Raw genomic sequence first — 25,770 nt, forward strand, 5'->3', positions numbered from 1 at the left:
TTCTGGGAGACTCCAAAAGGATATAAATTATTTAGATAGTGAGAAATAATCTAGTTTAAAATATATATAGATTCTATACCTTGCTATATAATTACAAGACAAATTTAATTACAGTAATACTAAATGATACTTAAAAAAAAAAAAAAAAAGCTAAGGTTATGCTGTTTCCCATGATTTCCAAGTGTTTTGCTGCAAGCCCCTTATTTTAGCTTAGATAGTGAATGTGTTTTTTATATAGTTTAGAAGTTGTCCCTGGTGGTGCCATACTGTATAGAGTGGCTTTAGATTTTAACAACTGAATGATTTGCCTCCAAATGTCATTGGTTGTTTTCTAAGTGACTTACTAAGCCCTCGACCTTGCACACAAATTCCATTTATTTTCTTTCTACCACAATGGTATTTTTGTGACATATATTTGTCTTCATTGCAATAATTGGTAGAAAATGCTGGTCTGATAAATACCCAACTGACATATTTCATATAGGTACGTAGAGAGTATTTTATTCATTAAAGTATGAATTGTAGTTACTTCAATTTTGCCTCTTTGATAGGTTTTGATTTTGTAAAAACATGGACTTTCTGAAAAGGCAACTGGTTTTTGAAATCTTGCATGTTCTTTCTTCCAGTTAAATACTAAGTGATTATGTTGTTAACTGGTTTTCAAGAATTCATCTAAAGTTAAGTAAGCTTATTATGGTACTTAGGAGACAGATAATGTGACTAGCAATTGTTAAAGGCTTGTTGCAGGTATTTTGGCTTTTGGTATCATAATGTGTGAAAAATTTTAATGCTGCTATTGCTAATATATTTCAGATGAGTGTAACTGGAAGCTGACTCAGTTTGGTTAAGTTATGGATAGTTCTGGTATTTGTCACATGGTCAGCTGGTTAAAGAGTAAAAGTGTTTTAGTATTATGAAAATCCAGCTTTAAGGGTGATCTGAAGCCTTTTACACTTGAAATCATTTCAGTATTTTGCTGGAGTTCAAATTAATTGAATGTAGCCTTGAATTTTCTTGCCCCCTTTGGACATTCTTATTAGCCATATTTCAATCTTCAGACTTGCCTTCACCCCCTTGCAAACAGGTAAATGTTCATTTTGGAGGATTGTTGTTCCATCTACTAATTCCTTTATGTAATCAAAAACTCTTCTCATCTTCTTTGTCGACTGGCATTAACAATAATGTTGACCGATGTATTTGAAAACAGCTGGGTCATATATTTTCTCAATTAAATTACAGAATTTGCAGGCTTTGGTTAATGTAGCTCTCCATTCTACAAATGTGTTATTTCTCTCCATTTTACATCAGTATTTGTCAATCTATAGATGCAGATGTTTTGACCTTGACCGTTTGTTCACTTTACATCGTGTGTAAGTACAGTACAGTTTACTTGTTAGCTGCTTAAACAGTTTGAGCCAGTATTTTTAAAATGTCATTTTTGTATCTGTAATTACTGATCCATATGCTAGATACCTGACCTTCATAGAAATAATTACCCTGATACATTTGCAGGACTGCTAGCAAGCAATTTACATTTGCAGTTTAACGTTAGTGGCATTTCAGGAAGAAATTTTCACTTGTCACTAGATTTTCACTTGAACATGTAAACTGCTGTTTGCTACAGACCAAGACAAGGCAGGCACTGACCATAAGACTTAATGTATGGTTACTTTTATATTAGGTCATTAAAAATTTGCGTATAATGTTGCTGGTGAAGCAGAACAGTGTTTCACTCTTAAGTTTTCAGATGAAATTGACTTGTGTAGAGCAGAGCTACCTACCAGATAGTGGTTTTCTTCTAGTTTCCAAGTACAAGATCTGCTCTTTCATCCCATCTCACGATTAGAGTCAATTTTCAGATCTTGTCTTTTTAAAATTACTTTACATCAGTAATTTTCCCGTCATGGCTACAAAATTAGGTCAAGACAAGCTGAAATAATTCCAGAGCACGGTATGTTTTTCACTCCCACATGGTTAATGTACATAATAATCATTGGTTGATTTATTGGTTACTTCTGTAAGAAACTTCTGTAAGAAGCACCATTGAGTGTGTCAGCGTTTTGCATCAAAGTAAATCGATTACAGTTGTGTGAACATCTCATACTGCTTTTACACAGCAAATAAAAATCTTCACATGATATTGAGAGGAAACAAAACTAAATTAATTACCATAATTTGTTTGTGTCTGGGGAAAGAACTTTTATAAAATAACTATCTTTTAAAATTGCACAATGGAAATGTTAGGGTTCAGCTGGAAGTCTTACATATTAATCACAATGGAAGGTTGCTCTTACCAAAATATTCTTTTCTGGGAAATATGGCATACACTAAAGAAATTAAAGTTGAAAATTTGATTATATGTAGTCCAATTCCATTAATTTTTTTTAAAGGTGAAGTTTGCATAGTGACACTGGGAGAATTGGAAAATATTTTCAATCATCATTATCTCACGCTGGTTTCGTACTTCTGTTACTGTAAAGAATTTAGATACGTGATCCTATGTTTATAGTTGTGGTATTATGAAAACTAAAGCCCTGATAAATAACAAAAGTAAATAAGCAATCTTTGTAGTATTATTGTATACAACTGACTTCTGTAGAATACTTGATCAAATATAACAGTGCATTTTTCAAAGTTAAAGCACTTGTTCATGCTTTTGCATGTTTTTGGAAACAGTTGTCCCCTTGTGACACACTGGGAACTGCGTATTGATTGAAAGGGGCACAGAAAACTTTGCATAGAGTCCTTTGAGAATAACTTGCTCCCACAGATTCTAATCATCTGGAGACTTGAGCTATAAAATTGGGACAGAGTAATAACTGTCCTTATTCATTAAAAAGATGTATGAAGATTCTTATATGGGTATTCTCATAGTATATTCTGCCTGGCAACAATCAATACAATTTTTTAGCTGATACGATACTCAGGAAAACAGCAACTATACCATAAAAATATCAGTATCTCGCCAAAAGACAGTATTAGCTCACAAGGAATCCCATGAGCAAAAATAAGCTCCCTAGAAAAATAAATACAATATGAAGATGACAAGGTATTAGGTTAGTTGTGAATTACTTAACGCTCAAAATGAAAACAGTGGTGTTTCTTGTTTAATGCTCAAAATGAAAACAGTGGGGTTTCTTGTTTAGGTTCTACATACATGCAGGAGTGGTTTGTGGTACAATAATGATATTAGAACATGAGGCAAATTCATGCTTTAAAGTCTCTAGTTTATGGGGCACTTTGACACATCCTTTTTGTGAGAATAAGGAATTACATGTGGAACTGTAAATAAGAATCCAGCATAGCAAACACTCTCATAATAGTCTCTGGATTTGCTCACTTACAGCCAAAAACCCCACAGTTGCTGCTCTGTGGCTATTTTCAAGGATCTGGAACAAATTAGGCTAAGCCTAAGCCTGAGGATGATGCTTTTCTCTGTCAGTCATCTCTGCCACAAGCTGTACTACATTTGCTGTTATGCATTTGCTCCTACTAATTTGATAGCAAAAGTCTCATTGATTAGAGTGAACATTTCATAAAAAGTACTGGTAGTTCATATTTTGGTTGGTCCTTAGAGCAAGGAGCTTGCATCTGTACGCGTCTGATTCCAGGACATGGAAAAGTCTGCATACCTCCTAAACATCCTATTGAACTGAATTAAAAATTGTTCGATATTATTAATCCCGTCATCCTTTTAAGTTCTGTTCATTGTAGGCATCCTACAATTACAGTGTAAGATGATGTTTGCTGCTGGTAACAGTTCTCTTTCTGTACTTTGTGCCTGGTACTTAGTGATTCATTTTAGACATAAGTAGTCTGAGCAGTTACTGAAATCTGTGACCTTATTTACCTTATCTTCTATACTGTACTATTGAACTAATTAACAGTATTGAGACTTAAGCCAACAAGGCCTGACTTTGAAGTTGTTTTGAGGCTTTGCACCAGGTTGACAGCATAAAATTACATTTACATTTACTTTCACTGAAGACCCTTAATCAGGAAGAGGCATAATAATCTGTTTTCAGCTGAAACATAAATTAGAAAGTCTGGATTTTAGTGCCTTTGCTGAGGTGGAGTTTTACAGAGTTTTTTGAACATCTTATTTGCTAGTGATAAAAAAAACCAAACACCAGCTAACACAAGAAATCTGAATAGATAAAAGAGTTTAAAATGTGGCCAAGACAACAGTTTTAGTAATATTAGTCAAGAATATCTTAAAAAAATCACTTTGTTGTAGTTAAAAGAAGATTTTCATTCAAATAGAGTTAAGCAGAGATTATGTGCAAGAATATGCACATTCATTCAAAGCTACAATTAGAATTGTGCATGCTACAGCTTTTTTCAAAAGGAGTTTTGTCTTTGACTTCAAATAGATAAATACAGAGGTAGCTAAAAAACGAGATGTATTTCTGCATCACTCTCTACTGGGATGTATGTATATTTGTACTTATACGTGTACGTATGTATATTTGTAGAGAGACAGATTTTAAAGGGATCATAAACTGATTTTTACTTGACCAGAGGAGTATTTTGCACACAAATTTTCTATGTATGTTTTTAATTAATGTCAGAATCTTGTATAAATGAATTTTTCAGGGAGTAGTCTTTGCGGATATGTGAGTAAGAGAGCACAAATATGTTTTCTCCTCTTACAACTATACCATCAAGTGGTTTCTTTGTCCCAGAGGTGTATTTCATTTTCTGTAAGGTGTATGTAGTAATTGGTTATGATCTGCAAGTTTCACTGTAAAACTGCTGACTAATACGTGCAATATGGAAGTCACCTGGTAATTCAGCCAATATTTTTCAGTGATTAACAAAAGTGAAATAAATACTTCCCCATGTTTTTTTTTTTATTTCCCTAAGTCTGCATTTCTCAGTTTTCATTACATGAGCTTGAAACAAAATTTGAGTGAATTTTTCCACTATAGTACAGGTTTTTTGATTGTGATAAAGAGCAACACCAAATACTTTTTTATTTTTAAATATAAGTATTTTTAATTTTGAAACGTCCAGACACTGTTGGACATTCTCAGTGTAGTGGAAATTAAACCCCAGGTGTGACATGCCTTATCTTATGGATCAAGAAAACATTGGCCTTTACTAGTGCAGTACCTAGAAAAGAGAATTAACTGTCTTTAATACTATTTCTATTTATTTTACAGTTTAACAATAATGCTCAGAACGTCAGTTGCTTTAATCATCTTGTCCAAGCTAATGTGAGGAACAAGAAGAAGCTGAAAGAAGCAGTCTATAAAATCTCTGCGAAAGGAATTACAGACTACAAAAAAGGCTTTAGCTATGCTTTTGAACAGCTGTTAAATGTAAGTATGAAAGTAATTTCTCTTTGCTGTAAAGTGAAGAAGGAGAATTTCAATGTTTAGATGGCCACTACATGCTCTTCCATTGTGTAACTAAGGTGTAGAAATGCAAACCTTTATTTAGCAAGTAAATTTATCGCAACAATATATTTTTTTTCTTTGCAGATCACCCACCAGGTTGCTAAGATTCGGGAATAAATTTCATTTTCAATGTGCTGTACTGCTTTTACTTCATTCATTCAGCTAGTTTTTATTTAACTTGTGATTCTCAGTTGGCATATAGGTGCGGTAGTGGTTGATTTGCAGGTAGTTTTAAAATGGAAGGCTCTATGTTATAGTGTTATTATTTCAATTTTACTACAGTATCTCCTAGCACTGTTTAGTTAATCTACAATTTCAAACCTATTACAAGTCATAAATAGTTGGCCATGGTTTAAGCAGGACAGAGGGGAGCAAATGACTTAGTTAATAGAGGAATATTAGGCACCTTGAGAGTATTCTAATTCCTTTTACTTTCGCATGTATAAAAAGCATAATTTCCTCAAAAATCAAATGTATTGTTTCCATTTTAAAATTACATTGTACTTTCTAATTTGCACCAAAGCAGTAGCTTTCTGAAGTAGTACTGTTTCTCATTCACCACAAATGTTGAGTTTTATTAGTAATTTTTTAAACAGTTTGCATAGCTGTTTAAAAAAAAAAAATCTACTTTTGACCTTCATAAAGACTGTGTATTGAGTCTTGACCTTAGTGTAAATAAAACTATACCAATTTACAGCAGTTAAGGATCTAGCTTAACAAATATGAAATTTATTCTTTTTATTACTATTTTTTTAATATATCAGCGATATATCTATCAGTATACAAATTTTAATTTTTCCCCCTAACCTTTCAGATTCTGGACTTCAAAGTGCTTTCATGCCATGCAGGTGTAGGGCTGGAGCTGACTGAAAATTTTCTAACCTTGTCAAATTTTGATGGAGGAAAAAAAATACAATGTTTCCAAGTATTTTTTCTCAGTAGATCACTATTTAGGTTAGCAGAGGGGTTTCATAGTCATAGAATGGTTTGGGTTGGATGGACCTTAAGGATCATCTAATCCAACCCCCTGCCAGGGACCAGGGACACCTTCCACTAGACCAGGTTGCTCCAAGACCTGTCCAACGTGGCCTTGAACACTTCCAGGGATGGAGCATCCAGATTTGGTGGGGAAATGATTGGGTTCCCTCTGCTGATGATTGTGTAAAACCGTGAACAGTATTTTAAAGGCTGCTGGGTGGTTTTGGACCAGGCTGGAAGGTATTTCCCCTTTTTATGCATCTGTTCCCATCTCATGCAGAGGCAACTAGGAAGACACATGAAATTTTGCCAGATATGTTCCTAATAACATGTATATTTGATTAACATTAAGTATTACATTTGATGCAGCACCAGATACATACTTTGTGAACACGCAGTATTAAGAAGACTTGAACACATGGGAAACCTCAAAGCGTACTTGTTTGTAAAATTAAAATATGCTTAAAAAAATGGTTGGAGATCAGTCTCATAAAGGGATCATCTCTCGTGTAACTGGAGGCAGAGGTGTGATTAGCCTCACATAATCCTGTAAATTATGGCTGGACATTGTAGATGTTTATATCAAGGGAAATTAAAAGATTTCAGTAGGTTATAGAAATATAGTTGTCCTCTCCAGATATTGACAAATCCATTTGGCAGGAAGAGTAAAGGGCTGGTGATGGAGTTAGTGCCAGATTCTGGTGACAAGACAATATAATAGGATGATATAATACAGGCTTAGACAAATAATAAAAAATATGCTTTGGGATAGTTTCCAGTTGTGTATTTATGAATTCAAACACACCAATTGCTTTAAGGTCCATGGAAATGGAATATTTTTTAACAGCTCAAATTTTCATAACAGTTTTGTGGGTACTGCTTCTGGGTCACAGTTATTGCAAACAATTTTGCTGAATACCAAAGTAATATTTAACTTGTGCCATAAAAAACTTGGTGTCTGATGGAAATAGACACTTAAGGTTTTTTTCAACATACTAATTGAAGTGTTTATCAATAATCTTTATTCCATAATTTATATGCAATATTTTTCTGTTATTTAGTGTTATATAAAGTTGCTATTTCATTGAAAATAATAATACTTTAGCTTCAGCAATTCAGGAGGGTTTTTTTATCCGATACCGTAATACCTACAAGTTGTCCAAAAAAATGATCTTGAAATCATCTCTTCTTGAGTAGTTGATTTTTGGTTTGGTTTAGCTTTTCCTTTGTCAGTGGCATGAAACGCATGATGAAAAAAGCATTCCTAAAGTGTTATGTCATAAGATATAAGCCCCACCTGACACTTAATGAGTTAATTTTAGGGATGTGAAATATGCACAGTATAAAATGGATCATGTCCTGTTTGCTGTTTTGAAAGGAAGAAAAAAAAAATGTGCAAGAGCAAGCTAAACATGAATATGGAGACTCAGTTCCAACGTCTATTCTTCCGTGGTTTTTTGTCCTGGTGAAGCTGCTGTATAGGCAACACATTCCTTTTCAGCTCTGGTCTCCGATGGGAGGGCAGAGCCATCCATGGGACTGCTGAGGCAAACTCTTCAGAAAAATGATGACATTACTGTAACAGCTTTGCAAAATCACTTCTATTTACTCCCTGAGCCATCTTTGTGCAAATGGCAGAAAAAAAAGAAAAAAAAAGGCGTGTTGTAAAGGCAATTCTGCCTTCCTCCTGATCCTTTGTAAGAGACTGATGTGTTAAGTTCATTCATCAGGATGTAAAGTTTTTATGGTGGGAAAATATCATATGATTTGTTATTCATGTTCATATTTCCAATATTGTTTGGAGGCTAAAATCTTGAATATTTTTTTTCCGTGGCATGACTTCAATATCTAAATGGTGTAGTGTAAGTAAATGCTTTTCTGTAAGTACTAGGAGATAAAGAGAAACCACTGCATTTTTCTCACACTATATAAGCATATGCTAAGCAAGGCACTAGAATTTTAGGTTGAAACTCAGAGGTTACAAACTGAACATGTTCTATTATTTCTGGAGAGCAACCCTGGAATAGAGAGAATTGAGAGCTGTCTCTGACTCTTAATTCAGCAGTCAGTTACTAGAAAATTAATTGATTTAGTTAAAAAAAAATAATTTTTAAAAAAATCTGCTTTATTCAGTTCAAAGTTCACATTTTATTTGTGCAGGTTCCCATTTGCCCATAGCAGTGTTCATTTCAAAATCAATAGGAAAGCTTTAGAATATGAGGAGGCTTTGGTCACCTTCCTTGTCATCTCTTTGCTTTCCCCCTGATTTTATATTGGTCTGTATATTAAATCACTGTAAATGTAGGTGAGTTTATTTATGAAGTATCCAGCTCAACTTTTATTACTTTTTTAATATTGAAAAGATTGCAGCCCAAAGCTATATCTTGTAGGTTACGTTTCACAAGCAGATGGTCATAAATTATTTAATTCCAAATGAAACACAGTGAGCTGATGCAATCGGAGAGAATGTATTGATTTCAAATGGGTTTTATATGTTGTTAGATGTAAGAAAATCTTTGGGCTTGTTTTTTGTTTGTTTGGTTGGTTGGGTTTTTTTCCAAATGATTAAATAAGTAGTTATTCACTGAATATTGAACTACCAGTACAAATCATCTCTGAGGAACAATTATTCATCTCTTAATATGGTGATGGGAAGTGCTCTTAATATGGTGATGGGAAGTGAAGGTTTTGTATTTTAGTTTTCTGGGAGCATTGTAGAACTGTGGAGCTGCAATATTGAGGATTATGGGCTGATGTTTGAGGGCTGGCTTTGGTGTTTTGGTCTTTTTATTACAGAAGAACAAGAAATCAGATCAGAGAGTAGGATGAAAAGTGACAAAGGGGAGTGGGATCACCTCACCTTACCAGCCAGGTGAAAGTTAGTCACTATCCAGTCACAAAGACTATAGCAAGGGGGAACTGGGTACCTTGCAAGGATGACTCTCCTGTTTATTTTTCTGACTGCACAGTAAATTCATATAGCAAAATTCAGGCTTGTGGAAGGGGAAGTGGAATTTCTTTCACTGAATCTCTAAGGGTTTTACTCTGTCACATCCAACTACTCAGAAGTACCAAGAAGTGTCTGGCTAGGACCATTTGTATGCAACACAGAGGACAAGGACTGCTGGCTGTAAAATTAATGAGCAATTTGCTTAGACTAGTTTCTTAACTTTTAGGGAATCAGGAAAGAAGATGAATGCCAAAGGAGAAGCCTTTGGCTCCTTTCATAAGGAGCCAAAATTCATATTCATCTCTATTGTTCTGGCTGTGGAATGATGTTTTTCTTCCTTTGCACAACACACTGTTTTTTTCTCTGTAACTTTACTAGTAACTGACTGCTGAATTAAGAGTCAGAGACAGCTTCTCAATTCTTTCTGTTCCAGGCTTGCTCTTCAGAAATAATGGAACATGCTCAGTTCGTCACCTCTGAGTTTCAACCTAATTAGAAAAGTAGGTGGTGGAGAGATATTAATATTCTAGGCACTGTATCTTGGCTGCAATATATTATGTAAACCCAGTTCTAAAGTACTTTTCTAAAATTTGGCTATTAATTTCAGTGTATTAAAAATAGTAAAAAAAAATCAGGGAAGAACTAAAGAAGTGGAAGATGGAGCTTATTTTAAGCAATATGACAAAAATAGCAAATGCAAAATTATTTTTAATTTTATAAGGTAGAGGTTTTTAGATGTACCTATAGGATGCCTAAGTTACCAGATTTTTCATTTATGTTGTCAGTGAGCTTGATAGTTTCTGCGAGTAGGAAGGAATCCAGCAGGAAAAAAAAAAAAAAAAAAGGCTATTCAGTAACTCATTAGAGGGTGTCATTGTTCCCAAATTTCCACAAGGACAGTAAGGATAAGAAAAAAAGTAAAGATGAGAAAAGAGTAAAAGTATTTAGAGGCCGTCACTGTACAAGTCTCTTGCAGAATATCTGTATGGGAATGCTGTGGGGTGGATGTGATGGGTGTGAGCTGAAGAGTTTTGCTTATGTTGGTGGAGGTGAGAGGAACCACCAGATCCTCATTCCTCTGGGTTATACTAGATATGAAATGAGTCATATTTAAGTCTCATGGAACAAAAAACCCCAGTTTGTTTTGGGTTTATTTTATTTTAATTTTATTTTATCTTATTTTTCATTCAGAAGTGGTTATCGAATGAAGTCCTAAAATCCATGTTTAAGTAGTAAGCATGTTGATATGAAAGCCATCAAATACAACAGTTGTTATTATTTATAGCCTGAAATTAAAAAAACCCACACTTTTCTTTGTGTCTTCTACAGCACAGTGTCTCTAGAGCTAACTGCAATAAGATTATTATGCTGTTTACGGATGGTGGTGAAGAAAGAGCACAAGAAATTTTCCACAAATATAATGAAGACAAAAAAGTAAGTGATATATGAAAGATTTCACTACATAAAGTACAACAGCACAGAGAGGAACATTTAAGTATGGAAGTGAAAATATTTTTGGTATGTGTATGAGATACTTTTTAAAAACATATTAGTATTGAACTTTAGAGCACTTAAATCTTTCTTAATCTATAATATTTATTAAAAAAAACATTAAATATATTTAATATTTTATACCTTTTGACTCGTTCATGTCAAGCAGTACAAAAGTGTACCATAAACCATAAAGAATTAAACTTTTTGTTGATATTTTTCTTGTATTAGTGTAAAACTTGCATTATGAAGCAGAACACAGTTAAATGATGCGAGATATATCCAGATCTCCTCACTGTGCATATTTTTTGTGTGGTTTTTGTTGTTCATCAGGCAAAGGCAAAACCACAACTCAGTGTTAGAATCTGAATCTGAAAAGATTTGAGCTGGAACAAACCCACATGTTTTTCACAGTGAGGCTAATTATACCTTTGCATGTATTAACTAAGAGTGGGATGGCTTTCTACTGATAAAATTTGATCAGCTGGTCAACCAACATTATGGGTTTGACATGAGAATCACTGGATGATTTGTGTTCAGATTAGACTGGATTATTAGCTGTGCTGGTTTTAGGTTGAAGTTTTTAATTTAATCAAATTTCTGATCTGGCTTTTGCATACTTATAGATGTAAAAATTAATGAGTGTGTGTGCATGTGTGTGTGCGTGTAAAATAAAACAGCTTTCTAAATTCTTTCCTAAGTTTCAGTGCAAGTCGTTATATTTAGAAAATTAATCACTTTCTAAATAAGTATGAGCTGGATTCATGCAACAACTAGGAATTTACCTTTTCTAGTGCTTAGGTTTTTTGTATTTTTGTTTTGTTTTGTTTTCAAAAAAAATCATCTAGTAGTTAGGTTACAATTCACCAAGACACTTTAACAGTTGCCACGGATGCTCGTCTATAAAGCAGTGGAAGTATTTTGTTGGAAATCCTATGTTTGAATCAGTCCCTTCAAAACAGGAACTAGAAATGCAAGACACCAAATAGTGATACACTCAGTGACCTTGAATAGTCATTTTGTGTCTGCTTTATAACAGTGTTTCACATAGAATGATGTGGTAGGGTTTAGTTAATCTTCATGTCTGAGCTGAAAGTGCTTTATAAACTGACAATTAGAAGGAAGAACTGAAATTGTAGCAACTTGTGTGACATGCATGGCTCTGTTCTGAAAATATATGCAGAGATTCCTCTTCAAATTTGGACTTGGTAGCTTTTATAGTGTTACAACAAAAAACATCAGCTAAAGGGAACACGTGCATAAGGGGGAAGTTGTATGATTCATTTCTTATTATTTTCTATTTCATTTGCTGTGTTAGGAGGAAAGTATAGTTAAATGTCCAGTCCGAACAACAAAGCAGATTTGCAGTGCTGAGATTTGTAGTCTTACTCACATCATGCCTGAAAATTGATTATTTTGTGAAGTATAATAGACAAAATGTAGGATTTACCAATTTAAAGTGTTTATTTTTCTGCATCCTTTAATACTGTAAATTTTCTCTGCCAAGCTCTGGGTTGGTTTTATATAGACACTGTTGTATATAGTACAATACACTCTCGTGTTCATGTTCGCTTTAGTGGATGAGAGTTTTGGGCTTTTATTATATACAGCAAAGGTATAATGGTCACTGTATGGATTTCTGATTATTTAAGCATATTTTCTTATATAATTAAATGAAGTGCAGATGCACTGCAAGGTAAACTTCCTACACTTGATTAAGTTCTATGCATGTAAATGTTAAAATTTTAGTAAGCACTTACATTTTATTACTTGTCTAATAAAATACTGGGTTGCTAGATGCCATTCCTTATAGGTTTTCTCCAAGGTGACATTGGAAGTACAAGAAATACTAAGAAAGTTTTTGCAGGTATAATTTGACAAATCATTTGCTTTCTCCTCACAGTTTTCAATCAGTAGCAATCCTTGTGGTGTTGAAGGGAAATTTATGATTGAAAAACTTGTAATGAGACTGAACTAGTAAATTAATTTTTAGGAATCTTAATGAATGACCCTGCCCACCCCCAACCCCCTACCTCCACCCCTACAATCTTTCGTAACATTCTAATATTTTTAAAAATGAGACTAATACAAAATGTATTTATGGTCATGCTCTCCTTAGTAAGACTACACTTGATTCCGGAATGATGACATGTGAGCTCTCTTGTTATTCTGTCTTTGTGTAATTTAATATTAATCTTAATCCACTAGGGCATAATAAGATAATTGACAGACACATTCTAACATGAAAAATACACATATACTTTTAATTTTGTAAAGTCATAATCACAAACATAGTGTTACCTTCTTATATTGCTCAGTAGCCTGCTTTCATATATTCAATGATGACATATTTAAAGATATGCGAAGCTAGATTCTGTTGTCTTTACTGCAGTTAATTTATAATGTATTTCACAAGTAGTCCATTGAATGTAAGACCAATTTTATAATTATCAGTTGTAGAGAGACTATTCAGAATGAAGTGTCAAATTTTTTTCCATTTTTTACCACAGTAGCAACTCATAGTATAAATATTTATCAGCTGATGTCTTTTCTTGCCTGCTCTGCATTTTTTTAAACATTTTTCTGTGTGTTTTGCATACAGTATATAAAAGATGAATCTTTATTGTCTTAGATCACAGTCAGTCTTTTCCCATCTTGGGTACACTTTGTTGTAAACTTACTTTTTTTTTTTTCCTTTTCCTCTACAAACAAAAGACCATTTGTTCAAATCTATTCATCCTTGTTTTCATCCTCCTGATGTAAAATCGCTTCAGCTCTACGAGTATTTTCTTCTTCATGTCAGTTACTTTGCAATTCTGTGGCATGCAAGAAGCTTCAATAAGTTTTGGCCCATCAGATGACATGACTTAGTACACTTGTTTGCAGTGCCCTTAGTGCAACCTTCAAGTTAAGAAGTGAAAGAATGCAATATACAATTAGAAACTACTAAAAGAGCAGCCTAGAAACTAGCAGCTGGAAAATTGCCCCGTTAAATTAAGGGGGTTTAATCCGTTTGAAATAACATATAGATATATTTGAAATATTTTTCTGTCTCACAATTTTGAGGAGGAACATTCCTAGTTTTCATCTATTTGAAGTGAAAAATCACATTGTGTTTCACCTTTGCATGCCTTTTTCCCTTTATAAAGCCAGATTTTATTGTCACAGCTTGCAACTACATGCAGGGCCTGATATTTAAAAACTAGCATGTTTACCTTTACAGTGACATTTGGGGTACTCACATTAGATGTATGAAATACCACACACGCACTAAATTTCAGGAATGGGGGTGGTAAATTTTTGTTTTATTTGCACTCATACTACAGATGGCTTCACTGAAGATAGCAATATAAATTTAATTGAAACGTTGGCCCAGTAGGCGTTCTTCATCCTGAGAATTTTGAATTCAGGTTGAAAATAGAAAACCAGCTACAGCTCTTCAGGGCAAATTGTGCACCCTGAAATCTGTGTTTTGAAGGATTGCTCAACTCAAGTGACTAGAAAAAGACCTTAAACATGCCTTGTGCACTTTCAGTTGTTTGAAGTTTCCTAGCATAATAGAGGTCAGAGGGATTCATCTGACCCCTCAAGTGGGAGTGGAATAGTAAGTTTGGTCTCATGTCTCATTCCCACAGAATTACCTCTCATTATTAATACAACCTCATTTATGTAGATTTTTCTGACAATATCATTTGAGAGGAAATGGTATGTGAGAAGTTTTCCAAGAACTCTGTTGCATTAAAAATATCTCTGTGTGGTGGGCACAGAATTGCTACAGTGATACAGGTCCTATGGGAGAAGGCTTCAGCTTGCTGTAATTCCACTGGGAAACGTACAGCTGGCTGTGACTTCTTCCAAATGGGACACATTCAGTTTGGCAATAGAATGATAAAATGAAATATCTATGGGAAAGCACTTGCAAAACTTTCTTCTAAAAGAAAAATCCCCCCTACTGTCTTTTCTTCATGGGTTTGAATCTATTATTGTGCAACTGCAAGTCAGTAAAACTCAAAAGAAAATTGTGTTAATCTAGGCGATGGTGTATGAATCATTCTAGACAAGGCTAAAAGTGTTAGTCCTGACTACAAATGACCCTTGAAAAAGACTGTGACATTACCACTTGGGGTAGCCATGGGATTCTCATCAGGTGTCAGACTGAACGAATGTAACTTTCTAGGGTTACTTATAGAGCCGAAAATAGAAACAACATCTTTCTCAACACTAATAGCAGCTTTGAATAGAGCTTAACAGCTGTCAAAGTGTACATTTCTGAGTATGTGATAGACTTGTGACACAGGATGTAACATAAAGTAATTACATTAAGGGTTGAATTGAGAAAAATTCTGGTTTATATCTGACTGGCATGTGGCATAGTTTGATAGATAAAATTTAAGCCATTTTGTTAAGCTTTCTGGATTGTAGATATTTTTCTGGCCTTCTCTGCATTAGCCTTCTGTGATCTTTAGACAACCAGATGTTAAGATATTTCTAATTCCTCCTGATAGTCTCCCTGTGAATTTTGTTGGAGTGATGGTACAGGAAATCCCATATAGAAGAAATCTCCAGCTAGCTGGTTAGACTGGCTCCCTGGCTTCTTCCCTAATCACTTCTGTCTTAAGAGTGTGTTATCTTCCAGGTATTAATTTTAATTTATTGTATGGACTGTGACACGCACGACTGGTAAAGCTAAAGTATTCTGGGTGAAACTTGGGTCAGTACTTATAAATACCACAATCCATTCCTTTTCCTTTCAAAGTAAAAGTAGAAATTAAGTTATTAGAATGCTCATCAAAGAAATATCTTATTCTTAAGGCAAATCATCTATATTTTACTTCTTCCTTAGCTCCACTTATTAATGAAAGGCTTGCAACATAGCTACTGTCCCTGCTTCTGGGTTCCTAACATAGATTAATGCACTATGATAATGAATTTAAATATTCCATATCAGCAGTTTTCCTCCTGTGACACTCACTATTGACATATGCTTCAGTAATAGTCAAGTTGCACAATACTGAGCTATTTGAGGTTGTAAGTGTGTAGATCCATGCAATAACTTCTTTTTTTTTTTTAATGTTTTTTTCTCAGTATGATATTAGGCACACATTTTTCCCCATTAATCTAAATTTTGAACCAGTTACCTGATGGTGTGTGAAGTCCCCCATTAAAAATAGCGATTTTTTGGGGATAACTTTTTTAAAAAATGTCCACTGTCTTTCACTGACCCCTTTACCTTTAGACTATATAACATCACCTCTAGGGTTTTTCTTAAAGGCTTCAATAAGTAAGTCATATCCATCATATTTCTTCTCCCTTTTTCACCTGCTTTTTTTCATTCAGCCATCACATCCCCTGTACTGTTCCATGCATGTACACAAGTTTTCTGGGTAAGATTGCTGCAGACTTTGCAGATGCAGCAGAAAGTGCAGTGGGGCAGAGAGGGGTTTATTTTAGGAAGAAGATCTGCATGCAGAAGAGCCTTTTCATGCATGTGTCCACACACAGAGAGATGTGTTGATACTGTTTCTCTTTAGGCTGCTGTTTCATTATGAGTATGGATCTGTCTGGGTCGCCACATGGCATTTTTATCTACTGTGCAAGATAAAAATCCATGTGATGGTGTTGAGAGCTGCAGAGGGCTAATGAAAGTTTTAATATAGGTTTGTTGAAAAGTAACCTTATCGGTCATATTAGAATCATGTGTATCTGTTACATAAAACCCAAGTGGCAGCTTTTTTCCTTCAAATTTGGCACAGAGGGGGCTATTTGATATTTTTATTTTTGTTGATCTTCAGTTCCAAACCACTACATTAATAGTGATTGATTCGGGGTATCACATAGAGGTTGGTGCTGCAGATGGCATAACATGATTAATCAAGGCAACAAGGACATGATATCACTTAATATAGAAAGCACATTATGTTTATTTTGGGATGAAAGCAAGACCGTCAAACGGCATTTTACTTATTTATGCAAACAAAATGCCACATATGGCATAACTGGTTGAGGTTAGACATCAGAAGGATCATTGTGTTTCAGTCTCTCCATGTATTTACTGTACATTTGTTCTTATGAATTTGGGATTGAGGAGAAATGACATGTGAGTTGATTGTATTGTGTAATTTAGGAGTTTGAGGACTGGGACTTTCTGCAGTGAGCAATTTAATGCCTAAGCCATGCCTGATGATGTTTATGTAACCTCTTCTTTAAAGTATTCAATTCCACAGCTTTCTTAGGTATTTACATCTTTCTGTTTCAACACCTACCTGTTTAGAAAGGTTTCTCCAAATTTCCTTAAAGCAAAATAAGCTTAGAACGTTTTTTCTTTTCATTTTACATTTATTACAGAGAACAACTAATTCTCGCCAGAATTTCCTCTTACATTTTAGGAAACAATTTTTATGTTATCACCCTCATCCGACTCTTCTTTTCAGCTTTTGTCTTTTCAGCTGTAACAAAATAATTCCTCTTAAATTCTCCTTAGTCATATATTAAATTTTTCTCATTCTTAATGATCACCCCTATTGTGGATAATAGCAATTTAATTTCTTAAAACATTCTCTGGAACAGTTGGAGAAACTTCAGTGGTATCAAAAGAACAGAGTATTTTCTATGACTTTTTTTTCATGCAGCACTCAGGTAAATATGTCCCAGAATATAAATTTCTGGTTTTGAACTGCATATTATTGACTTTTTTTTTTTTTTTTTCCTTTGCTCTGTACTGGTTTTTCCCCAAACTGCTGTTTTTTACAGTTAATCTTCAATTTCAGTTTCTGTGTTTGATTTTTAAAGTATTTTTAACCTTAAATTGCATTAGGCAGTTTCTTCTTGTATGTTTAATGTATTCCTCTTCATGAACTGCCAGTTTTCTTGTAATTCTTTATTCTTTACATTATCTTCACACAATATTCAGCTAGCTATTTCTCTGAGTTTCTTGAATTCTGTGCCTTTATCTTTGTTTTACTGCTGTCATACCTTTTGTTCCTTGAAATAAAAATCCCATCTTGATCTTTCACTCAGAAGATCTTTCTTCTAGATTTTCAGTTAATTCCTCCTCAAAATTCAGAAATAAATCCAACTGTTCTTGGCATGTTCGAGAATAAGATTTTTTCCTGATACGCTACAAGATGTTCAGGAATTGTGGCTCACATCTCATTGTTTTATCTGCATGAACCTATATGATTAAAGTTAGAAAAAAATTTTGTATGCTTCTGGTGTTTATTGAAGTAAGTGCCATAATTAAACAAGACCTGAGTGTAAGGAGTGCAGCTGTAGACAGAGAAGGTATAAATTGTTCTGCTTCAAGTGCCATGTAAGAGAGACTTTTAAAATCTCCCATCAATTGAAAAACCTAAGAGTGATAAAGTTTCAAAATTAAGAATTGATTTCTGCAGATAGAGAATCAAAACTGGACACAATAAAATATTAATATGGTTATGAAGATTAAGAGCTGTTTTTCTATAAAATTATCAATTATATAGTTACCATTCTGACATTTGTGTATTCCCAAAGTCTAGAGTTTTCCAAAGGTTTACTTTACAACATTGATTTAAAAGTGCAGCTTCCTGGGAAGAAACTGCAAAAGTTGTTCACTTAATAGAATAGGTAACATAACTAAGCTAGCACAACTGAAAATATTTTTAAAAAGAATTAACTATTATTAAATTACTCTAAAACTTGATAAAAGTCTTAGTTTCTAAATGCTGCTTAGGCCAGCTGGTAGACAGGTGTTGATCATTAGTCCGTTAGTAGATGGAAATGTTTCAGATGGGACAGGACATGTTTGAATGAAAAGATTTGCCAATGCACTGGTGGAAAAAGCCGACAGAAGTATGTAGGAGACTTTACGCTGGGGTTCAGAGGGAGAAGTTACAGAATGGGAATCTCTGTAGTCAGCAAGTGAATGAGGGAACAGCTGAAACAAACAGATGGTAGCACAAGATGTATGTGTGCAGCAGCCTAAACAGATGACAGGTTAAGGAGGAAATTAAAATTTCAAGAAACAACATTTTGGTCCATTCAGATAACAAGAAATGTGTGTTTATATATTCAAGAAGCATAACAGAGGAAAAGGATATAAATGGGAAATGAGATAGCTAAAGTGTAGGTATGCTGTACATTTCACTTAAGGAAGGAGAAACGCTGTGCAACTTTAAATGTAAAGTATTAGAGATTTCTGCAGACATTTTAAGGAAGAGTTGATTTTTAAGAGAGAACTTCACAACTGATCTCACCAGGAGAGAACAACATCAACCTGAGATGGAGGAACACTATTTGAGAAATCTTACCAAGAGTAAGAATTATTATATGTCATTAAGAAGGCCTTTTTGTATAGTATTTTGCAGAAAATATTTCAGTTTTGACAAAAAGGAAAAAAAAAATAATCTTTCAAGCAATGGATTAATATTCTGCTGAGAAACAAACAGAAAATACTCCGCCCTCTACTTAGAAAGTGATATGCATTCAAAATCCTGATTAGTCTCAAAGAAAAGACCAAATCCTGCTCTGTCATATCTCCAGGAAATAAGTCACATTCTTTAATCTTTTGCACTATCATGATATAATTTAATACACAGAATTTAATGTGCTATACAGAATAAATTGTCTTTACTAGAAGAATGAGAAACTCACTTTGCAGTCTTTTACTTGTGTGGTCACGGAAAATGACATTCAAGTATGAGCTTTAAATTAATTTCTCTTGAGTTTTTCACAAAAAATTTTTATAGGTCTTATTCCTAAAAAATAGAGAAAAAAAAACAACCCACAACAAAATGAAAAACAAATCTATTATTTTTCAGAACAGTATCAGCCCCCATATGCAGTCTTTGAACTCTTAGCCTATTATGTGTCTCCATTCTTGATTCTATATTCAGCTTCGATTTGAAGTCAGTAGATGGGAATTCTGTGCTTCATAATCTCATTATTAGTCACATACAAAAGAAGACATTTAATCCATACTGACCAAAGAACCTTGATCGCAAACTGCAAATGTTTATTCTTTTTTATAATTCTGACTTTTTAAAAATGGATCTTTTTAACAAGAAAGACTTTGATTTACGAATGATTTTATGAAGCCGCCTCTTTGCAGGCAATACATTCTGTAATGCAAACTGGCCGTATTATATTCTCGATCCTGCAGTGTAGACAAGAAAAACAATAACCTCAATGCTTTCTGTTGCAGACTTAGTCTGTAGATGCAATTTTATTTGAAAACAAAAATAAAGACAAAACCAAAATCCTCTAAGGCAATATTTTGTCTATAGTAAATTTCTCTCTATAAAGCATATTTATAAAGAAGGCTGAAGACCTTTTTTTTTCAATAAAAAGACAGACTTTGTGAGAGATGATTAATATTCATTTATCTCACATCATAGACTGAAAAACAGCTTATATCTTTTCACCTGAAGTGTGATTTAACTAAAATACATTGTCTCTGCTCTTTCAGCTCTTGTGAATGCAAAATTTACATCTAAGTTTACTAAGAACACTCAGAACACTTTGTTACAGTTGAACCAGGGCCACAGGCAACTCCCAAGGTTCTTTTACCTGTGGATTGCGTATAGGATCAGTTCTATTATTTTTTCCTGAAAATGCAATTTATTTAGTTGATTGCAAAAGAAATGAAAATGCACATCATTCCATGTAAGAGTGAACTGTGTCATGATTAGTTCTTTTATTATTAAACCATCCCTAGGATAGATGCTATCTATAAATCTGTATATATGCAACGTTTCTCAGAGACAATCCTGAGATTTCAAGTGCGGTTTGGCAAGAAGTACAATGAGCGAGCATGCACAGCGATTCCATTAATTGCTAGCTGTGAAGGATGTTCTCTATTACATGATTGTGCATGAGACTCAGTCTTTCAGCCACACTAGGACATTTGCCAGTTGCTGACAGCAGGCATCGTCAGCGCCTGCTTGTGTCAGTAATGGAACGTCTTACCTGCAAGCAGAGGCAAGGTCAGGTTGCCCTGAGCACAGTCCTATATGGCAGTGGTGAGTTTCCATTGCTATACAGTAGTTACTAATTTCCCACCCCCCCACCCCCCCAAAAAAAAAAAGGAAGGGGAACTAAACCTGAAGCCTTTTCATCCCTAAATCTCCCTCTTGTAAGGTGATCTGAAGATATTGTTCCCAGCTCAATCTCCAAGATACAACATGTGAACGTGGAGAAAAGTCCCTTCACCCACTTAGTTGGTGTACCCTTTTTCAAGCGCGCTATATTATTTTCATTTAGAATTGTCATGTTCCCGTGAAGATGAGGCCATTGTAAAATTAGACGTGAACTTTGTATAACTGATAATTCCAGAGAGTAAGATTTCCTGTAAATGGGTTCTGCTGGAAATGAGAATTTCCGATGGCCCTTCCCTTTCCCCCTGTCATTTTCCTCCTTCTAATATGACTGTTTGGCGTTTGCAACCGTTTAGTTTCAGTCACTGTTTTCCATGCTGTACAAGAACTGGAGTAATGGGAGTAAAAAACAGAGAGAGTAACTATACAAAGGGGATAATTAGTGCAGTATTTTCAAACAAAGACTATTTGCATGAAAAGAAAAAGCAGAGTACCTGATAAAAATTAGTGTTTGAAATATTCAATGACAAATTAAATATTCCTTTAAATGCTTAGCTCATATTTGTAATAATTCTTCCCCAGGGCTTATAAGGCCAAAGAAAAAAAAAAAAAAAAAGGAAAAAAAGAGATGGCTTAGTGTCACAATATGAACTGTAAATATCTCTCTAATTAATATGGTCCTTTCCAGCTGCTCAGCTGCCACCAAATGTTGTTTTGACTATCAAAGAAATGCCTAATATGCTTTTAATCCTGGGTATGGGGGAAATCACTTTATCAACCCCTTTGTCTGGTTCCTGATATGGGCCACAAAATTTACAAGGAAATCTCATAAAAAATGAGTTTTTCTCCAGGGAATGCTAAATGTGGAGTGTCAGGGAGAAGTAGCTTGGGGAAAGGAGGAATTTAATTGTTTTTAATTTCAGCAAAGAGACTTTGATATTAACATAACCAAGGAAGGAAACAGATCAACTGACTAAATAGAACCCGGGTAATCAAAGTAAAACATTAAACAGCTGAATTGCTAAAAAAGGTGACAGTGTAATTTCTTCATCTGAAGACGGGGAGACAGGATGAGTGGCTAGAAAACCACCTGATCCAAACTGAGCGCTTGATGCTTATTTCTGAGGTGGTATGGGGTGATCTGGTGAGGACAGCACTTCTGCTGGAAATCACAGGAAAAGCAACCAGCATGTTGGCGTTCTTTGAGCCAGAGCTACAGCCACAAGCCTGCATCAGAGAAGACCACTTGAGTACTATTTTGGGGTTTTCTAGATAAAATCCATCCCTGCCTTTCAGCAGGATGATCTAAGCATACAGCAACTGCATTACACTGTTGGAAACATCATATTAATCTAAATGTCTTGAGACACCATTTATATTAGTAATTTACATGGGGCTAAGACATGGGCATGGAGAGTGTCCTGCAATCCTTTATATGTTTTAACTGTTAGTTAAACCTGGGAGTTTTTTAGCCTCTGCCAGCTGGCACACTCACACAGAAGGTGCTGGGACTGCTCTTTGCGCAGCAAGGGAACGGGAAGAGGGAATGAGCAGTGGTTCAGCTGCTGTGCATGTATGTAGGCTCTGCTGCCACAGTTGCTCTTAAGGCTTGAGAGTGGACCAAGGCCCATTTTTTGTAAGGTTAACATAGCCAAACTGACTCTCAAACTTAAACTCAAGCACATCATTGTGAAGTCCTACCAGTGTTTTTGAAAGCACAGCTTTTCTCTTCCTTACTGCTGTTCTTGAGACTAATGTAAAAATCTAATAAAACCGAGCTGTTTCATACCTACACCTAGAAAATGTTGAGATTAAAAACTTACCTGTGGAGACAGTGTAGTGCAGAGGACATAGCCTCCTCATTGTTGTGTAGTATTCCTACATTAAGTTATTGTGAGCATACACAATTGAATAATTCTGCTTGTACATCTGTGATACTTCTGGCTCATCAAAGATTATGTCTAAACTAGGTAAAGACTTAAAGCATCATGTAACCGTATCTAATTATAGTCAATGTAGCAGAGGTAGCTTGGTAGGTATCAGCAGGGTATTTATACCTTCATACATTTAGCTGTATGGCAGAACAGAAGGGGCACACCATGCTAGCCCATTAGAGAGTAAGGAATGAGTTGCTGTAGTTCCACAAGGTGGCACTGAGAAGATGTAGAACAGCGTAACTGAATTAGTATTTTTTAGTTCTGTGAGAGTGTTAATTCTGAAGCTTTCCAGTATGTTAACCATAATAGTGTTTTCAACCTCTGCACTAGAAAATATCCCCATTTTCATGCAGATACGTTTTCTTTGTAAGGAAACAAAGAAAGCCAGAGAATACAAATTTTTTAGTTTTTGAAACACTGCAATTCCGGATAAACATTTTGGGGATTCACTGTATTCACTTTAAAGACTTCTTCAGTGAACGTGCATCTTTCATTGTGTGCATGTGTTATGAAAACTTCAGGTGTAATTTTCAGTTTATTTCCTTTTGATGTGTAATTGTATATAAATACACTGCAGATCAGTGTTCTTGGAACTATTTTCCCAATAAATGGGTTTGGGCCTATTTTATCAGTCTAGAACCATATCCAAAGCAAGTGAGATTCTCCAATAATCTCCTCATATGTAACAAACTTATTTTTTCTTTTTATTTTAAGATAGAAGGATTAACATTAGATTGTAATGTGAGCTAGTTTTTAGTGTCGTTATTTCTTTTCTTTATGAGACTGTAATTACACAGGATATAATTAGACTAAGAACTCATAAGTTAGCATTGCAGCTTGAACTCTGAGGTTGAATTTTAGTGAATGAAAGATATTGATAGAAAATACTGCAAATACACATCGAAGGTCTGGGAGAAGTAATTGACTGTGGATAAACATCTAGAAAAATAGCTCTAAGGATCTGCTTTATTAGTCTTTAAATATGTGCCTCAGTTAAAGCATTTTCCATTGATGTCAAGGGGCTTACCTGCATAGTTAAATTCCTTGCTGAATCAGAGCATAGAGGGTCGATTATGGAAACGCTTGAATAGATGTTTTGCCAAATGTATTCATACTTTATTCATGTCTATAAATTCAAAGAAGTCTAGCCTGCAATTATCTTTACATGTAAATATTTGAGACCTAAATTCTTATTGATTCCCATATGGACTTTTTCTCCCCAATTTCCCCAAGTCTACACATATTTTCAGAGAGTACCTACAGCAAGGGGCAGATCCTAATGTAGTCATAAATATAAAAGATACACCTTGATACATTTCTGTTGGCATATCATACCATTCTTGGTATTTCCTAATTTGACATAGGATTGTTTATTCTGCATTCTGAGTTAGACCTTTAAATCTTCACAACCTTAGTACCTGACTAGTTTTCATACCCAGCTGCTTAGGTCATCTCTGTGTTTTTCCCAATTGCTGTTAAGGGCAAAAAGTGGAAGCAGTCTGAGAGGCACATACAAAAACCGTAGATCTGAACTTTTTTGAGCCTGGTATTGAGAGCAATAGAAGTTGTGAATTCGCTCAAATTGAGAAAAGTGAACTCAGACCTTTTTTTATATGAGTATTGAACTCTCACTTAAAAGATTAGTGGCACCACTGCTCAGTCTGAAAAGGGTGAGACTTGCTAGGTCTATCATATAAAACCCCAATTTTACTCATCTGAGTGAATCAGACCACATACTAATCAATGAACCCAGGCCAGGGTGTAGGCTGGTAAAATATCCACAGCTATCCATATTGTTTAATTGTTAACACATCCAACAGTATGGTTCTTGGCCTGTGGCAGCCAACTCTTTTGAACAACGTCTGGTTTTGGTTCAGGGGGTTGCATGAGCCAGGGCCTGTTCCCAAAAGGTTTTATAATGAGATCACCCAGTATGGTGAGGGGGGACAGGGAGGGAGGATGGCAGTATAATTTAGCTGTAGAGATGTGAGCCAGGCTGTGTCACTTGCCCTCGTGGCCTGAGAAAGAAAATGGGTTATGGGTTATGTCCCATTTTATTTACTGCATCAATATAGCCTGAGGGATCCTAAAACCTCCCTCAAGCACATCATTGTGAGTCTTACCCCTGCTGTTAAACACAGAACTTTTATTTCTCTTCTCCCTGTGCTTCCTAGAAAAAAAAAAAAAAAAAAAAGAAAAAAAAAAAAAAAAGCTGCTTTATTTTTATAGGTATAATCCAAATAGTTCAGGACTGCGTCCCTGGAAGTCCTGAACTGAGCGTTCAACATGACAGATTATGGACCAGAATTTATGTGAAACTCTGTGTTTGGTGCTTCCTATTGGCTAACCCTAGGTGGTTTCCTAATTACTATATAGGGTTTTTAGATCATCTTATGAAGTTCTGTTCTCATTTCAAATTGGTCATAAATGTCTTCTAGCCTCAGTTCATAGTGGAATCTAAAATTGTCTTCAGATTTCTGCCATGGATGTAAAGACAGTAAAGAAAAAACGCATTCACAGTTTTAACTGTGGCAGCTTGAAAACCACATTAACATTTCCCTGATCTTCACCAGAAAAGTACCAAAATGGTTAAGTAGTTTAAAAGCTATACTTACAAGGTGATGGAGTGCATAATGGAATATACAAAAGCAATTTTATGATTTTACTTAGAAAAATAGGCTTGGTATGTTGTCCTTTTATTTCAGAAATGTATGTATTAAATTCAAACCACAAACAATTTTTCATCTGTTAACCTATAAACACATTAGTGGGAAAAATAATTTCCTGGACCATGCTGGAATTGTGGAAATATTTATTCATAGAATCATAGCATAATTTAGGTTGAAAAGACCTTTGAGATCGTCAAGTCCAACTGTTAACCCAGCACTGCCAAGCCCACTGCTAAACCATGTCCCTAAGCACCGCATCAACACAGTTTTTAA

General features: G+C 34.9%; 1 protein-coding gene across 8 annotated transcripts in view; it reads left to right on the forward strand.

Annotated features, from left to right (window-relative positions):
* Nucleotides 1-25,770, forward strand: part of CACNA2D1 (calcium voltage-gated channel auxiliary subunit alpha2delta 1) — a 431,936-nt gene that overhangs the window by 335,842 nt on the left and 70,324 nt on the right. For all 8 annotated transcript variants that reach the window (XR_005828022.1, XM_040595297.1, XM_040595291.1 and 5 more), the window contains exons 11-12: nt 5,166-5,324; nt 10,660-10,764. Coding sequence is in view for 7 of the 8 variants with exons in the window: in XM_040595297.1 (XP_040451231.1) it covers nt 5,166-5,324; nt 10,660-10,764 (264 nt within the window). In the remaining variant the exon portion in view is untranslated. The remainder of the gene's footprint in view (nt 1-5,165; nt 5,325-10,659; nt 10,765-25,770) is intronic.

The sequence above is a fragment of the Falco naumanni genome, chromosome 5, assembly GCF_017639655.2.
Source record: "Falco naumanni isolate bFalNau1 chromosome 5, bFalNau1.pat, whole genome shotgun sequence".
Classification (NCBI taxonomy): domain Eukaryota; kingdom Metazoa; phylum Chordata; class Aves; order Falconiformes; family Falconidae; genus Falco; species Falco naumanni.